Consider the following 16,132-nt stretch of genomic DNA (forward strand, 5'->3'; position numbering starts at 1 on the left):
AAAAATATAAATAGTGAGTAAAAAATAATAAATAAATATATATTAAAAAGGAGCCAAGAAGCGCGAGCCGAGCCGGCTAAAAAGCCGAGATTCGCGCACTGTGAACTCAAGCAAAACACACGCCGAACAGCACGTTTTAAGCCAGTGCCTAGTGCCTTCGATTATTATATAAAATAAAATTAAAAAAATATATATAAAACTTTTTGAAATGTATATATATAAATAGGTAATAAAAGGAAGAATATCCCGTCCCTTTCGTCGGCCTCTCTTACACTTCCAACTACTTTTAGGGCTTTTTTTTTTCCCTCGATCTGTTACTCAAAAAACTCACAGACCTTCTTCCTTCCGCCATTAATGGCTTCCACCTACAAATCCTGAACCTCAATCCACCATTCCTCTCAATTATTCCATTTGCTCTCTCTAATTCTCCCTCACTCCCATTCATTTCTTCTCTTTTGCTTCCCCTAATTCCGTTTCCGATTATGGAGTTGAGTAAGGTCACCTTGGAGATCTTCACCAAGCTCGAGCAGCAATGGCTTTCTCATCACTGCGACGCTGCTAAGAAGACTCGCATTCTCAGCATTGACGGCGGTGGAACCACCGCAAATGTCGTCGCTGCGTCGCTCATTCACCTTGAAGACCAGATCCGCTTCAGGACTGGCGATCCTCATGCTCGCATTGCTGATTTCTTCGACCTAATTGCTGGTACTGGCATTGGAGGCATTCTCGCCTCGATGCTTGTGGCGGATGATGGCTCTGGCCGTCCTCTGTTTTCTGCTAGGGATGCTGTAAGTGCGATTTCTGCTAGGAATTCGGAGATGTTTAAAGTGAAATTCGGAAGCGGATTTTGCCGACGGCGGAGATTTTCTGGTAGGTCTATGGATAGAGTCTTGAAGGAGTTCTTTAGAGGTGAGAATGGTAAGGATTTGTCTCTGAAGGATACTTGTAAGCCTCTTTTAGTTCCCTGTTTCGATCTCAGAAGTTCGGCGCCTTTCGTGTTCTCTCGCGCCGACGCTTCTGAATCGCCGAGTTTCAACTTCGAGCTTTCGAAAGTCTGCCGTGCTACGGCGGCGACGCCGAGTTCTTTCAAACCGTTTCATCTCTCTTCCGTCGACGGAAAGACCTTATGCACTGCCGTCGACGGCGGCTTAGTAATGAACAATCCAACCGCCGCCGCCGTCACGCACGTTCTCCATAACAAACGCGATTTTCCGTCCGTCAATGGTGTGGAGGATTTACTTGTTCTGTCGTTAGGCAACGGATCGGCAAGCGGCGGCAACGGCAAGGTCCGCCACAACGGCGAGTGCTCAACCTCCGCCGTCGTCGGCATTGTGCTCGACGGCGTCTCCGACACCGTCGATCAAATGCTTGGGAATGCCTTTTGCTGGAATCGAACGGACTATGTGAGAATTCAGGTATAACGGAAATTCTCTGATTTTCTACTTTCTCCGACACTCGAACATTTTGTTTGTTTAGTTCCGGAGAAAATCCAAGAAAGTAGACCCCAAACTAACTAACGGCGTTAACCTTTTTATTTAAATTACCAATTTATTCTTTACATTTCCTATCCTTTTATTTAAATTCTTCAATTTTTCATGCAAACTAAAATGAATGAAATTTGCAATTTTATTATATTTTTGTTCCTTTTTTTTATAACACCGTTAAAACTAACGTGCAGGCAAACGGCTTAGTGGACGAAGAAGCGGAGGTATTAACGGAGCGAGGAGTGGAAACGTTGCCATATGGCGGGAAGCGGTTACTAACAGAGAGTAACGGGCAGAGAATTGAGAGCTTCGTGCAACGGCTGGTGGCTTCAGGGCGGAGCAGCCTGCCGCCGAGCCCGTGCAAAAATCTAGCGGCCGTCACCCCACTATCCGGCCGTTAGGATCGAATATTATATAAATATAAATATTTTTTTTTCTTTTTTGGGAAGGAAAAAAAATTATTGTTATTATTTTTATTTATTTCATCTTTTAATTTTAACATGTAACCCATCTCAGGTTCACATTTTAACCTCTTAAACTGTCTTAAACTGTCTCAGTTAATTTTAACAAGTAACTGTCTTAAACTGTTAACATTTATTTAATTAAAAATACATATTTTACAAAAATTAAAAATTAAAAAAAGCAATGGAAAAGAATAATGGAGAAAATGTCGGTGGGATCGAAGTAGGATACGATGGGGATGGAGCTCCCACTCCCCTTTCTCTCTCTACAAATCTCTATTTTATATAATATTTTTAATTAATATTTTCATACTATCAAAATTAAATTCTGTTTAGCTATATAAAATATGATTTTAATTTAATTTCATTTCATTGGCCCTACTACTATTAAATGTGATTAAATTTAACATAAAATATACAAGTGACTAATTTAGTTTAATAATGTTTTAGCACCCAATGCAAGAAATTAAATTATAGAATTAAAATTGACATATAAATGTAAATAATTCAATCATTTCCATATAAATATGCCCTTAAATAATATAGATTTATTCATATTATTTGGAATCTCATAATAGTTGGGTAAATTTATAACATACATTGAAATCAAATATTTATTTTTGGGAAAAGACAAGAATTCTAAAAATTAATAAATTAAACATGTGACGTCTACGTCTCTATTATTAATCCAACATGATTAAGTCAGTCTCGTTGTTTTGTCTTTACAGACCAACACGAGTTTTAATATATTTTATTTTTACTCAAATCCTTCGATTAAGATGCATAAGACGACTTTGTCTTACTCACATACTTCAAATATAGTTTCATAAGATGATACCTAACGTAAAATTATTTCGAGCCAAACATATTTAATTTCAGAGTTTTTATAATTAAGTTATTGAAAATAAATGAGTAATTTTTTTTTCAATTAAATAATTATCATCGCAAAATATTAATCAATTAAGTTATTGAAAATAAATGAGTAAAATTTTTTTCAATTAAATAATTATCATCACAAAATATTAATCATTTTATTACCGGAATTAGAATTACCTCCTAGACGAGTCATTAAATTGGCTACTTTATGTTTTAAAAAATTATTACATTTCCAAAATATTCATCCAGGCATGTTTTAATCTTTGTAAAACATTATCTTTTGTCTAATAAAAAAATAATTTGAGTTTTGTAATTAATATTAATTTTAAATTTATTTCCTATTAAAATAAAACCAGCTATACGAAAATAATAATAATAATAATAATTTAAGCAAGTTTGAAAAAGGGTATGACCTACACACGTGTGTCCTCTTTCATAGTCATACACACGTGCTTTCTCGCTCATGTTATTAATTTTTTAATATAATATATATATATAATTAATTTTTAATAACAATAATATTAAAGTATTTTTTAATTTGTAGGAAATTGTTCATTCTCTCTAATTTTAAGTTAAATTCACACATAGATTTGGGCGAGACAACAAATTACAAGATAATTAATGCTTAAACTTTAAATTTATTAACAAAATAAAAAAAAATTTGGAAAAAGTTAATAATAAAATGTTATATTTAGAGTTAATTTTTTATAATTATTATTAAAACTACTCCCAACATCATTTTTTTATTAGGTAGGAAATAGTTAATTCTCTCTATAAATTAAATGGTAATTAAGTTAGATTATTATGTACCTCTGAAAAATAAATAATAATTATTGTCTAATTATTTAAGTTAGTCAAATTATTGCTTTATTATCAAGTTAAATACTCGTTCTAGATTCGCGAGACTAATATGAAACTATATTCTTAAAATCATCGAACTATCAAATTAAAAAAAATATATATATATATATATATATATATATATTTTAGTATTTAAATTTATACAAAGATTATACGTACAAATTTATATTAATTTAGGAAGGTGGTAAGATCCTTCTAAGCTTTTAATTTAATATATTTTTTAATTTATTAATTTATTTTAGCTTATTGAGCCGACCACATTAAATTCGACAATACAAAAACATTATAAAAAAATGCCTTTAATTAATTAAACTAAAACGTAATAAAAAAGAAAAAAAAAAAGAGTGGCAATTGAAGTCGAAATAAATTGTACAAGCTATTTGTTAAAAAAACGGCGTCGTTTCCGAGGTTATGTGCACGGACACGTGGCGTCCATGCAAGTGATATGATCCACGTGTGCATGCTTTTATTAATGGAATCCGACGGCTGAGATTGGTTTTTGACTTTTTTTCTCCAACAAATGAGACAACTGGCATTGGGTCAAACGCGCTTCCAAGTAATCTAGAGAATTGTAAAGTATCGAAAATAACTTTATTTAATCATTTCATTTCCCTATAAATCTAATTAATTAGCATTCATTAAAATTGATTCCCAACAAAATCATGCTTTTACTTTCCTTATTATTATTATTATTAATAATTAAAAAAAAAAAAAAGCTAAATAGTGCTCAGAGCGAGCGTTGATTTTCAATACCTTAAAAAACAGGTCGATTTTCATGACAACGCCTTTTTCTAACTCAATTATTATTTCATCTAAAATATTACTAAATAATAATTAGATTTTAAAAACGAGATCAAACGGCAATTAGCCAATCGTATTAAATATTTGACTAACTAAAAAATCTCGTAATTTTATTTAAATGAGTTAATAATTAATTTATAATTACTTTTCATGTTGTAAATTGATATTTTAATTTCTTTTTTTAATATTATTTAAACAATAAATAAATAAAAAAGAAAAAAGAAAAAAAAATGACACACGAGGAAGCAAGTGTAGGGAACAAGTGTAGTACTGTACTGGGAATTGGTCGGTAGGAGCAGTACTCTGGTGGTGGCAGGTACACAGTAAGGACGCAGTTCGTCACGTGGCCACGTCATAATTTTTTATTTTCCCCTAAAGCCAAAACCCTGGTGAGGTGGAAAAACTAATTTTTAATTAATTTATTATCACAGCATCTGATCTCGTGAAACTTTTGTTTGTTTCTGCTTAAATTTTATTACCATTAATTAAATTTTAATTTAAACAATTTGAATTTCGTTGACTAGGCTCCACCTACACCAACACGTGGAAGGAAACCCAACACGTAGCTTCTTTCTTATGAGATTTGCCTTCCATATAATAATTCCATTTTTAAAAATTTTATTTTTATAAATTCATTTTTACATATCAATCTTGGAATACGATCTTCTTGGTGTGTTTAGTTCGATACAACTCGATTTCGATGAAGGAATTGTCACGTTTTATTTTAAAAATAATCGTCAGTCTGTTAGAATCATCTTCGTACTGTAAGTAACCTAATAAACAAACGTGTATACGTGTGTGTATATGTTGATACTTTACATGCGTGTGAAGACGTTCGTTCTAAATGTTATATTGTTATGTTCGAGAGGTGAGAATTACGAAGTTTATTTGATTACTCCCTGTTCGAGTGAGATATGATTCTTTCATTTTTTATAGAATATGAAACTCCTCGATTGAAATTTATTATGCGTTCTACTTTCAAGCCCACTTTTATAAGGATATCAAATTTCATTAGAATTACTAAGTCGATATATCTCATTATGAGCTCCGGCTTGCATTAGTATGCCCCATTAGTGCTAAAATTACTGGGTTAGCTCCAGTTTAGCGTTTTAAAGACGTTTTGATCCAATAGAGATTCGAATCGATGTAAAAGCGTGTGAGTCGTGCCGGTGAGAATGAAAGTGAACCTTGGATTCTTAGCAGTAGTTGTTGAATGATAAAATAAGACAATTTTATTTTGGTATGTTATGGGAAATGGGGTTGGGAGTGTTAGTCATTAGAACACAAACAAACAAGCAATAAAACAAAGTACAAAAACAAAAGGATACCCAATATCCATCAACCCAATTATTGAACATAGAAAACTTCAATTATTTAGATGCTATATTCCCAACCAAAAATATTGACAAATATATCAATTAAAATATCAATATCTTTCAAAGATTTCCAAAAATTATTGATGCCTTAATTTCTTATCTTACTACGTTCTTCGTCTATTAATAGAAGAAAGAACGATGTGAAAAGAAATATGATGTAACAACGCAAGCTCACTGTTATCGATGTTGTTCGCTTTGATTCGTTATGTATCGTCATCAGTTTCATAATCCACCTCTTAGAGGCCCAACATCTTAGTTGACACACCACTCCGTGTCTGACAATGATATCCTTTGTAACAACTTAAGCCCACTGTTAGCAGATATTATTCCTTTTAATTCGTTATGTATCGCTGTCAGCCTTACAATTTTTAAAACACGTCTGCTAGGGGAGGTTTTCACACTCTTATAATAAATGTTTGGTCCCCCTTCCAACTAATGTGGGATTTCACAATGTCAAAAGAAAATAATATCGGCTAGAAGTGAGTTTGAGTTGTTATAAATGGTATTAGAGCCAGACACATGTGGTGCACCAGCAAAGACACTGGCAGAGGTGGATTGTGAGATCCATCGACCAAAGAAAACTTAAAAAATAAAAATTTTATTACAAAATTGAAAAATATCATTTTCAATATAAAATATTTAATGGGCTCTAACTACCAATAAAAAGCCCACTGAGCTTTAAAGTTTCGGCCCAACAACAGTGGAATCTTCAGAGATATTCCCTACAAGCATCAAATAATACTAAAATTTAATATATAATGTCTATTTATTTCCTCTCTATATATAATATAAATATAAATTGAAAGCATCAAATAATACTAAAATTTAATTTTTTTAATTCCTATAAAAATAAAATTAATCAATTATCATCAAGATTGCTTGGGTATGACTTAATGAGTTCATCATTTTCTTTACCAAACCAAACCAAATTGCTTTACTTGGTTTAGTTTGGTATGAACCAGTTGGATTCGGTTTGTATGTCGCTTCAGTTAGTTCGATATCTTACGTGTAATAATCCAGATACACCACTAGTAGATATTGTTCGTTTTAGCTCGTTATGTATCGCCGTTAGCTTCACGATTATAAAAATTCACCTGCTAGAAAAATGGTTTGTTCCCTTCTTCAACCGACGTGGAATCTCACAGTATTTTCTTAATCTTAGAAGAATTATTACGACTAGAACATAGTTCAAGTGGTTAGCCACTGATACGTCACCGAATCATATGTTCAGATCTCATCATTCTCATTTGTATGTAATAAAAAAAAACCCGCTATTACTCACAAAACTAGCATTCAATTTATAAACATATATAGAACATAATTCAATCAGTGCTCTTCTACTGCAACAATGGAGTCTCACCAATGCTTAAATGAAGACAAGGAAGTCACAAGAACATAAAGGATAGATTGGAAATAATTTCTAAACGAATCATAAATGAAGCAATGTAAAAAGAAAAGGTAGTGATTTTACATACAGTGGTTTGTGGTAAAAAAATCATATGGCTGTTGTGGAAGAAGCATGGGATTTCTCATCTTTATTTGACCAGCTCTCCTTGATGCTACAAGCTCGAATCGAGCGTTCGATTTGACGTGTTCCGGTGCCTTCTTTTTCCAGTTGATAACAGTATCGACCGAACGTCTGTATATTCACCTGAAGTCTAAAGTCTATACTAAACAAGAACTTCATCTCCAGTTTGTTTAACTCCGTCGTGCTTACGCCCCCAACTTTCGCGTAGTATGCATTGTTAAAGAATCTGCAAATCGAGTAATTGAGTTGCATGTATATCACAAAATAGAATCATTTATAGGGTGGTGCTTACGAGTCGTCGATGAACTTAGCAGCCAGCATTATGCTCGTTATCAGCAGCCGATGAACGTTAAGAGAAGTTAACTGAATCTCCGTGCACTTGAGAAATCGATCGACATAGATATTCGCAATGACGAAGCATGATGGGCTGCAGCCGAAGTACTTGAAGATGCGATCGATATAGCACCGAATACTCAGGGTGGGAGCTCGAAGACCATGAAACATCGTACGAGCGTCTTTGACTTGTGTGGCCTCCATTAGCAATTCATTTTTTTTAACAGAGCGTTCCAAAAGTGAAGAAAGAAGCGTGAGAATCCGAGGATTTCTTCGGATTCCTTTGCGCAATGACTTGAGCCCGAGATTAACGTAAATATCTGAACAAATGTCTTCGGTTCCGGGTTCTGAAGCTGCCATCTCCAAGCTGCATAGTAACATATTGTAAGAGAAAGGTAAAACTCAGATAAATTCAGTGATTGAAGTAAGTCAAGACAGCAATGCAGGAGAGAGTTCACTGATATATATTTGAATAATCATAAACAGAGGAAACACTTCGAAATCAAGGACAGGGACGAGAATTTTCGGTTTTCACCATAGGCATGCAAAGGTTTCCTCAGGCCAAACGGAGATTGGTCCTCGAGTGCAAAGGTAGGAGGGAGCTTGACTGCAAGACCCACCCATCAAGCAGGGACAAAAGTCGGCCTTAGTGATCCGACAGTGTCTAGTGGAAGATCTGTTGCTCAACGGATAAAAGTTACTCTAGGGATAACATATTGATCTTCCCCAAGAGTTCACATCGACATGAAGGTTTAGCACCTCGAAGTCGGCTCTTCGCCACCTGGGGCTGTAGTATGTGTTGAGAACGGTTGAGAGAGGAGTCCCACATCGACCAATTAAGAAGTTGATCATGAGTTTATAAGTAAGAAATACGTCTCCATTGGTACGAGGCCTTTTGGAAAAACCAAAAGTAAAGCCATAAGAGCTTATACTCAAAGTGGACAATATCGTACTATTGTGGAGGTAAGTAATTTATAACAATATGTTCCAAAGGGTTGGGTTGTTAGCCCATTCAAGCACATGAGCTGGATTCAGAATATCGTGAGACGATTCGGTCCATATCCGGTGAGGGCATTGGAGTATGGAGAGGACCTTTCCCTAGTACGAGAGGACCGGTGACTCAAAACTAATCAAACAACGTAACTAAGTTAAAACGAGAGCAAGTTATCTAGAATCACAAGAAAACCCTGCAGATTGAAGGATCTAAGTGGATGACCTTAATATTAAGTTATTAAGGTTTTAACCTAGAGGTTCCAAGCTCCTTTTTCTTAAGTTCAATTCAAAAACACACATAGGCAGGTCCAGTTCAACTTTCATCTTCAAGAACAAGAAGAAAAAATTAGGGAACAAGATCATCTCCAGTGTAGTTTCTCGTACTAGAAAAGGTTCAATAATGAATCAACTCAAACTCATGAAGTTAACAAGAATCAACACACAACTCAACAGGCCAAAACAGAACAGTCTAATCCAAAAACAAATCCAAGTTTCACAGAGTAACTTCAGCCCTAAAAAGTTGAAATAAATTCAATTCACGCAAAATCCAGATCCTATAAACAGAAACAACAACGAATCCAACAATTTCAACTAAAATCAAAATAAAATCTGATAAGATAAGAACAAAAGAAGCAATCCATGAAGAGATTCGAGGAAGAACATACTTACAGAAGAGGAAAAACGGAGGAGATAGCAATGGGATCTAGTTCGAGCGCTACATGAGAGGGAAAAGGGGAAGAGAATCTGAATGAGATGGAAGAAGGATAAACAATGCGTTATGAAGCTTGTTCTCTGCTCTATCTTCCATGTTCCTTCCTTCTCCCTTGCTTTTCTGCTCAATCTTTCGCTTTTTTAGATACAAATTGGGTTCAAGGATTCTCTCCCTCTTCACATGGGAATTCTTCACACATTCACAAGAACAGGAACTTCTCTCACTAAATTTCTCTCTCTAGAAAGCAAATGGGCGAGAGATAAATAACGTAATAAAATTTTAGGGGTAACATTTCATCAAACAATCGCCGCTGTTTAAGAGGCAAAGATAAAAGAGCCAAAGGCCAATTTTTTGTTTTTCTTTTCTTTTTTATTTAAATATTTAGATTTTTTAAAAAAAAATTTGTCCTGTTGTGTAAGAGAGGCTGGTGAATTTCGGCGAGATGTCTATTTTATCTACACGATTAGCGGCTTCAAACGTTCTTCGTTTAGACGGGTAAATGACTATCTCAGCTCTATTTAATATAAAAATTAAATAAATAAAATTAATATTTAGTTTCGATGAATTTAATGACAATATTAATCTACACTTTTTTAACAAATAAATTGATTTGTTTCCTTAATTATAATTTTCTCATAATTTCTACTTAAAAACACAATTAATATCAATAATGGTCAACTTCCAGTTGATTCATGTTATCTTTATTTCTACCATTAATTTCACATTAACAAAATTAGTTAATATTTATAAAAAAAAAAAAAATTAAACAATAACTAAAATTAATTTTTAAGATTATGATTATATAAATGCGAGTATTTTAAATCATAATTATAATATTTGGATAATCATAATTAGGCCATAGTTAGTGGGTCACTTTTGCAAAAAAAAATTGATTAATTACCAAACTTTTGTTTTGGAAAGAAAAATAAATATTCTTTCATTTTTTTTAAAAGCTCACCCATACTTTTATTTATTTATTTATTTATAATTAATTGGTCACCTCAAATATATTTTATTATTATTATTATTTTGTAATTTACTATAAAGTTACCTATTATCCAATTAATAAATCACTAATAAAAATGCTTAAAATTAAGCTATATAATTAAAAAAATTAATTGTTATGAATTTGAAAGAAATAATAAATTATTTATTTATATAATTTCTGCAAATATTTTATTCTATAAGATAATGATGGGTGCAATCTTAGCAAAATTATTGCACCCACCGGTAATAATTATTCTATATGATGACGATTTTCTATTTTTTTTAATCTATAAATGAATAAATAAGACTATTAGTATTATTTAATTAAGAATATAAATTTTAAAATATTTATTTCGATTTATTTGGTTTTCAAACTATTTATATCTATATGAATCCTTCCATGACACAAATGAGTAAATACTCAACTATACCAAAAAAACATATCATTAAAGTCTAGTCAGCATATACCCAAAAAAAAACATATCATTAAAGTCTAGTCAGCATATATTAATTACACACGTCAATTTAAAAAAATAAAAAATAAAAAATTGAAGTAGAATGGAATGAAAAATGATATTAAAAAAATAAAAATAAAAATAGAGCAGCCGCCGACGGTGGCAGCTGGCAACTACTGTCGGCACCGACAGCACACAACTAAGCCACCTCATTCATTTTGTCCACGTGTTTTCCTTTGTTTGTTTCTTTATATTTTTAGATTAAATATAAATTACTTAATATCCAAAATAATTTTTTTTTATTTTTATTTTTTAAAGTTAATTAACCTATTAGATTTAAGAATTTATTAAATATAAAATTTAAATTTATAAAATACAAAATTAAAAATTTAAGATCCGAACAAAAAAAAATAAAAAACTAAATTTATAATTTAATATATTTCAAGGGCCACCATTCTATTGTATAGTCCAATAAACAAAGAACTGCAACATAAAGAAGTCTTAACTGAAGAGTAAGCAAGCGAGGGAGGAGTTATAAGCATCAAGAGGTAACTCACATTCAAGTTCATTTTTGTTTAGTGAGCTTCTTTCTCTTGCTTGAAGGAGGTACATTGTCAGCGTCGAGACCCGGAACCTTGTCGAGTTCTACTTGAGACGTAGCTTGAGTCGATTCAGAAGCTCTCAAACCGTTCGAGATCAAAACGACGTCCTTCAGCTTCTCCAACATTTCAAAAGCATCACGATTCCCGTTCTTGTACTGCACAATCTTACAACTAAATAAGTATCGTTATGTCTATGTTCGGTGTGTGAGTTTGCTTATGCCGAGCTATCGGTTTGCTAATCCCATGTATTGTATAAAGTCATGTAAATAATTAACAAACTTTTTAGGCACTAAACATCAATTAGCTTAAAGATTAGAAAGTCAACGAGTTAAAAAGTCAGAGACATGACATAATTTAGACATGGACATAACACAAAATAGAGCATTAGTGATGGTAACACATTGTTTTCAGAAAATGATGCATGTAAATTAACAATATAAAATTCAACAAGATTACTTTGTTAATGCCTTTGGACTCTATTTGATTGAGAAAGGTCTAAAAGACAATCTGTGAGATCCCACGTCGGTCTGAGAGGGGAACGGAACATCTCCCTAGTAGACGTGTTTTAAAACCGTGAGACTGACTGTGATACGTAATGGGCCAAAGCGGACAATATTTCCTAGCGGTGGGTTTGGGCTGTTACAAATGGTATCAGAGCCAGACACCGAGCGGTGTGCCAGCGAGGACACTGGCCCCCAAGGGGGTGGATTGTGAGATCTCACATCGGTTGGAGAGGTGAATGGAGCATTCCTTTTAAGGGTGTGGAAACCTCTCCCTAGTAGACGTGTTTTAGAATCGTGAGGCTGATGACCATACGTAATGGACCAAAGGAAAACCTAGGTTGGTTCGGAATGGAAGGGCTAAAATCGCTATAAAATCGCTATACGTAATGGACCAAAGGAGAGATTGTTACTGTTCGAGAGGGGAACGAAACATTCTTTATAAGGGTGTGAAAACCTCTCCCTAGCAGACACGTTTTAGAAACCTTGAGGGAAAGCATGAAAGGGAAAGCCCAAAGAGAACAATATCCGCCACGGTGGGCTTGAGTTATTACACATGGTATCAGAGCCAAAAGACCGGGCGGTGTGCCAACGAGGATGTTGAGCCCCAAAGATGGTGGACATCAGGTGGTGTGCCAGCGAGGACACTAAGCCCCTTTAGGGGGTGGATTGTGAGATTCCACATCAACTGGAGAGAGGAACGAATGCTAGCAAGGACGATGGGCCCTGAAGGGGGGATGGAGTTTGAGATCCCACATCAGTTGGAAAGGGGAACGAAGCATTCTTTACAAGGGTGTGGAAACCTCTCCCTAGAAAACACGTTTTAAAAATCTCGAGGAGAAATCTAAAAGGGTAAGCCCAAAAAGGACAATATCCGCTATTATAACTGAACTGGCGCTTGTTTACTAGTTCTAAGGCTCTTTTGGGACTTTCTTATGGACATTTTTATCCTATCAACAAAAGTTTCTTCGGTTCCTTTTCAAACAAAAAAAAAAAACAAAACAATGTCCATGCAGATTATAACCATGATAGCTAGCAGAAGTAGAATTCGATAATACATACCGCTTCGAATAGTTCGTGAGCATTCTCCAACTTTTTCGTAAGCACTCGATTTTCTTCAGCAAGTTCTTCAATCTGCACATAACCAAATAGTTGGTTCTTTAATGAGCTCAAGTTGGCCTCAAAAACATTTGAAGATGGATATCAATAAGAGAACCTTTTTCTGGGAAGCTATATACATGCTCTTGTAATTCATATCGGGCGTAGGTACCGTTTCGGTTAAGAACGATCGCTTGATTACCTGCCATTCACCAATTAATGAGCAAAATCATTCAACCTAAGAACACAACAGAAAAGAACAAAAAAAAAAAATGGTCTGTACCTCTGTCTTTATTGAGTCTAAGGTATGGCCATGTGTTTCGAATAGTTTAAGAATATAGTCAATTTTAGCTTCAAACCTCCTTGTCCCCATCATTAACTCTGACCAACCATTCTCTTTGCTGGGAGATGGAGAACTTTTCTCATGGTCAGTAGGTAACTCATCTTCTTTATCACTTTCACTAAGATTAATCTCTTCAATGACGTTTTGTATTTTGAAGTTTAGAGGCGTAGAATTTTGTATACGCTCCGATCGACGAATGGAGACCATATTCACTTTCTTTTTAGAAGAACTTCGACTGGTCGATGGTGATTTTACTTTCTTCAAGGATGGATTGGTACCTCCTTCTGATCTCTCAGATGCTGTCATTGTGCTTTCGTGTGTTGCTTCTGTGCTCTGCAAAAACGAATGATCTTTTCGGGCTTCGATTTTGAAGTACTAACTCAGCAGATTGATTCGAAATGCACAAGTTATTCTACTGTTTCGAAATTTACTCGAGAGAAGGATAAAGGTAATGCGCACATTGACACAAAAAGTATAGGAGCGTGTCAAATGCAACGGTGAGATCCCATATTGGTTGGGGAGGAGAACGAAACAACCTTTATAAGGGAGTAGAACCTCTCTCTACTAGACGCGTTTTAAAAATCTTGAGGGGAACAATATTTGTTAGGGGTGTTCTTGGGCCGTTACAACAACACCACACGCCCACACCGTAAAAGCATAGGAGCACCACAACAAACTAGACAGATTATATCAATAGGGGCAAGGATGAAAGTTGAGATACTCAAAATAAAGTCTAAAACATTGACCCTCACAAGCACAAACAACCAATAAAGATTTCATGAGCGGGGTATTGATGCAACGTTCACGATTAGTAACCGTCCAAGTTCACCATTAGTAGATACTGCCTTCTTTGGACTTTCCCTTTCGGGCTGTCCCTCAAGGTTATAGAACGCATCTACTAGGGAGAAGTTTCCACACCCTTATAAAGAATGCTTCGTTCCCCTCTCCAACCGAAATGGGATCTCACAATCCACCTCCTTCGAGGCCCAACATCTTCGCTGGCACTCGTATCCCACGACTCTAAACTCCTAAAACAACCCTACAATGAAAATTTTGCAGTTCCAAAGGACGATTGAAGAAAAACTTCAGCAACAAAGTGACGATCATTATGTGAGTCTATAGTTCGTTACCATGCCATTGCTATCCACTTAAGATTACACAAGGGGAAAGATCATTAACTTCATTACTTCCATTCCATTCCATTCTATAAGTTCATTACTAGCTTCAACTTCAAATTTAAAACAACTAATTCTCAAACACAAACAGCTTAAGAGTTCGAAACAAAAATGCATGAAACAAACAGAACAAGAATAAGAGTCGAATCACATACCAATTCTGCATTCTCCCCAGATTTTGCCGCCTGCGATTTGTTCCTCATCTTGTAGCCGCAGCGAAAAAACCCTCTAAACAAAAACCGATCAAAACATCACGTTTCAATCGAATGAGAACGACCCAATAACGTGAGCGATCAATCACTTTCCGGAAATAGAATCTTCAAATTTCAGAAGGTCTGAGCATTTGAAGCCCACAATTATGGCGCCTCCAATAATGTACTGATCAAGATTTTGGGTTATTTTAGCTTCCACTTTTTTAAAATGTTACTCCGATGGAATTCCAAAATAGGTTACCATCCAACCCTACATATTACAAATATTTAATGTTTATAACGATAACCGTAACAAGTAATATTTAATATTTAAATAAAAATTTTAGTTATTAATGTATATGTATCGTGAACCAGTAATATTTTTTAAATAATTACACAACCCATAACTCAACTCGAAAATATTGAATTGGATTATAAACTTTATTCGAGTTGTTTGGATCATCATCCCAACTAATATAAAATTTCGAGTTAATCTAAAAGATTTTTTCAACTCAAATTAACTTAATCCGTGTACACTCGATGTGTCGAGTTTTTTTCTTCCATTTTTATTTATTTTATAATTTAATTTGAATTCGTCTATTCATATGGTTTTTATTGTAACATATATTTATTTAGTCTATACATTAAATTTGGAAGGAAATAATATATTAATGTATTCTTCGATATTTAAAGGATTATAGATATTATTAATATTTAATGTATAATATATTAAAATATGTGATTTGAATTTGATGAAATTTCCTTTTAAATTGTTATAAATAAATCTTTTTATTTATTAAAGTGAACATTTTTTTATTAAAAAAATGATAATTTAAATAATATACTATATATATTTTTAATGATTATAATGTAAACTTTGCCTAGGACTAAGCCCAATAAGGGTTTAAACATGATACCCTACACCCTCATAATTTGGGTATCTTAATGGGCTTAGGCCCAACATCTGGCCTATGATCCAAACTCATTTTATAAATTTGGGTGTCTTCAATGGGCTTTAGGCTCAACATCTGGCCTATGATCCAAACTCATTTTGTAAATTTGGGTATCTTCAATGGGCTTTAGGCCCAACATCTGGCCTATGATCCAACCTCATTTTATCAATTTGGGAATCTTCAATGGGCTTTAGGCCCAACATCTAGCCTATGATCCAAACTCATTTTGTAAATTTGGGTATCTTCAATGGGCTTTAGGCCCAACATCTGGCCTACGATCCAACCTCATTTTATAAATTTGGGAATCTTCAATGGGCTTTAGGCCCAACATCTAGCCTATTATCCAAACTCATTTTGTAAATTTGGGTATCTTCAATGGGCTTTAGGCCCAACATCTGGCCTA

The 16,132-nt window shown here is 34.1% G+C and overlaps 3 protein-coding genes across 7 annotated transcripts; 1 reads left to right on the plus strand and 2 right to left on the minus strand.

Annotated features, from left to right (window-relative positions):
* The first annotated feature begins 249 nt into the window (after positions 1–249).
* LOC111455816 (probable inactive patatin-like protein 9) lies at positions 250–2,015 on the plus strand. The gene is made up of 2 exons (XM_023097433.1): positions 250–1,415; positions 1,679–2,015. The coding sequence occupies exons 1-2, from the start codon at positions 483–485 to the stop codon at positions 1,883–1,885; spliced, it is 1,140 nt and encodes a 379-aa protein (XP_022953201.1). The 5' UTR covers positions 250–482; the 3' UTR covers positions 1,886–2,015.
* Positions 2,016–7,133: 5,118 nt separating this feature from the next.
* LOC111456524 (cyclin-P3-1) lies at positions 7,134–9,739 on the minus strand. Of its 2 annotated transcripts, none has more exons than XM_023098419.1 (3): positions 9,383–9,739; positions 7,680–8,087; positions 7,134–7,613 (listed from the first exon to the last, which is right to left on the minus strand). In XM_023098419.1, the coding sequence occupies exons 2-3, from the start codon at positions 8,078–8,080 to the stop codon at positions 7,355–7,357; spliced, it is 660 nt and encodes a 219-aa protein (XP_022954187.1). In that variant the 5' UTR covers positions 8,081–8,087; positions 9,383–9,739; the 3' UTR covers positions 7,134–7,354. The 2 variants fall into 2 exon arrangements, with proteins under 2 accessions (XP_022954187.1, XP_022954188.1); XM_023098420.1 differs by having other exon boundaries at positions 9,379–9,702.
* A 1,537-nt stretch (positions 9,740–11,276) lies between these two features.
* On the minus strand, positions 11,277–14,973 carry LOC111455873. Of its 4 annotated transcripts, none has more exons than XM_023097512.1 (5): positions 14,741–14,959; positions 13,351–13,760; positions 13,186–13,269; positions 13,032–13,103; positions 11,277–11,633 (listed from the first exon to the last, which is right to left on the minus strand). In XM_023097512.1, exons 2-5 carry the CDS (start codon positions 13,714–13,716, stop codon positions 11,433–11,435), a joined length of 723 nt encoding a protein of 240 aa, XP_022953280.1. In that variant the 5' UTR covers positions 13,717–13,760; positions 14,741–14,959; the 3' UTR covers positions 11,277–11,432. The 4 variants fall into 4 exon arrangements, with proteins under 4 accessions (XP_022953280.1, XP_022953279.1, XP_022953278.1 ...); XM_023097511.1 differs by having other exon boundaries at positions 13,351–13,825; XM_023097510.1 differs by having other exon boundaries at positions 11,305–11,624; positions 13,351–13,743; positions 14,741–14,973.
* Between the last annotated feature and the right edge of the window lie 1,159 nt (positions 14,974–16,132).

The sequence above is a fragment of the Cucurbita moschata genome, unplaced genomic scaffold (assembly GCF_002738365.1).
Source record: "Cucurbita moschata cultivar Rifu unplaced genomic scaffold, Cmos_1.0 Cmo_Scf00018, whole genome shotgun sequence".
NCBI classification, from domain to species: Eukaryota; Viridiplantae; Streptophyta; class Magnoliopsida; order Cucurbitales; family Cucurbitaceae; genus Cucurbita; species Cucurbita moschata.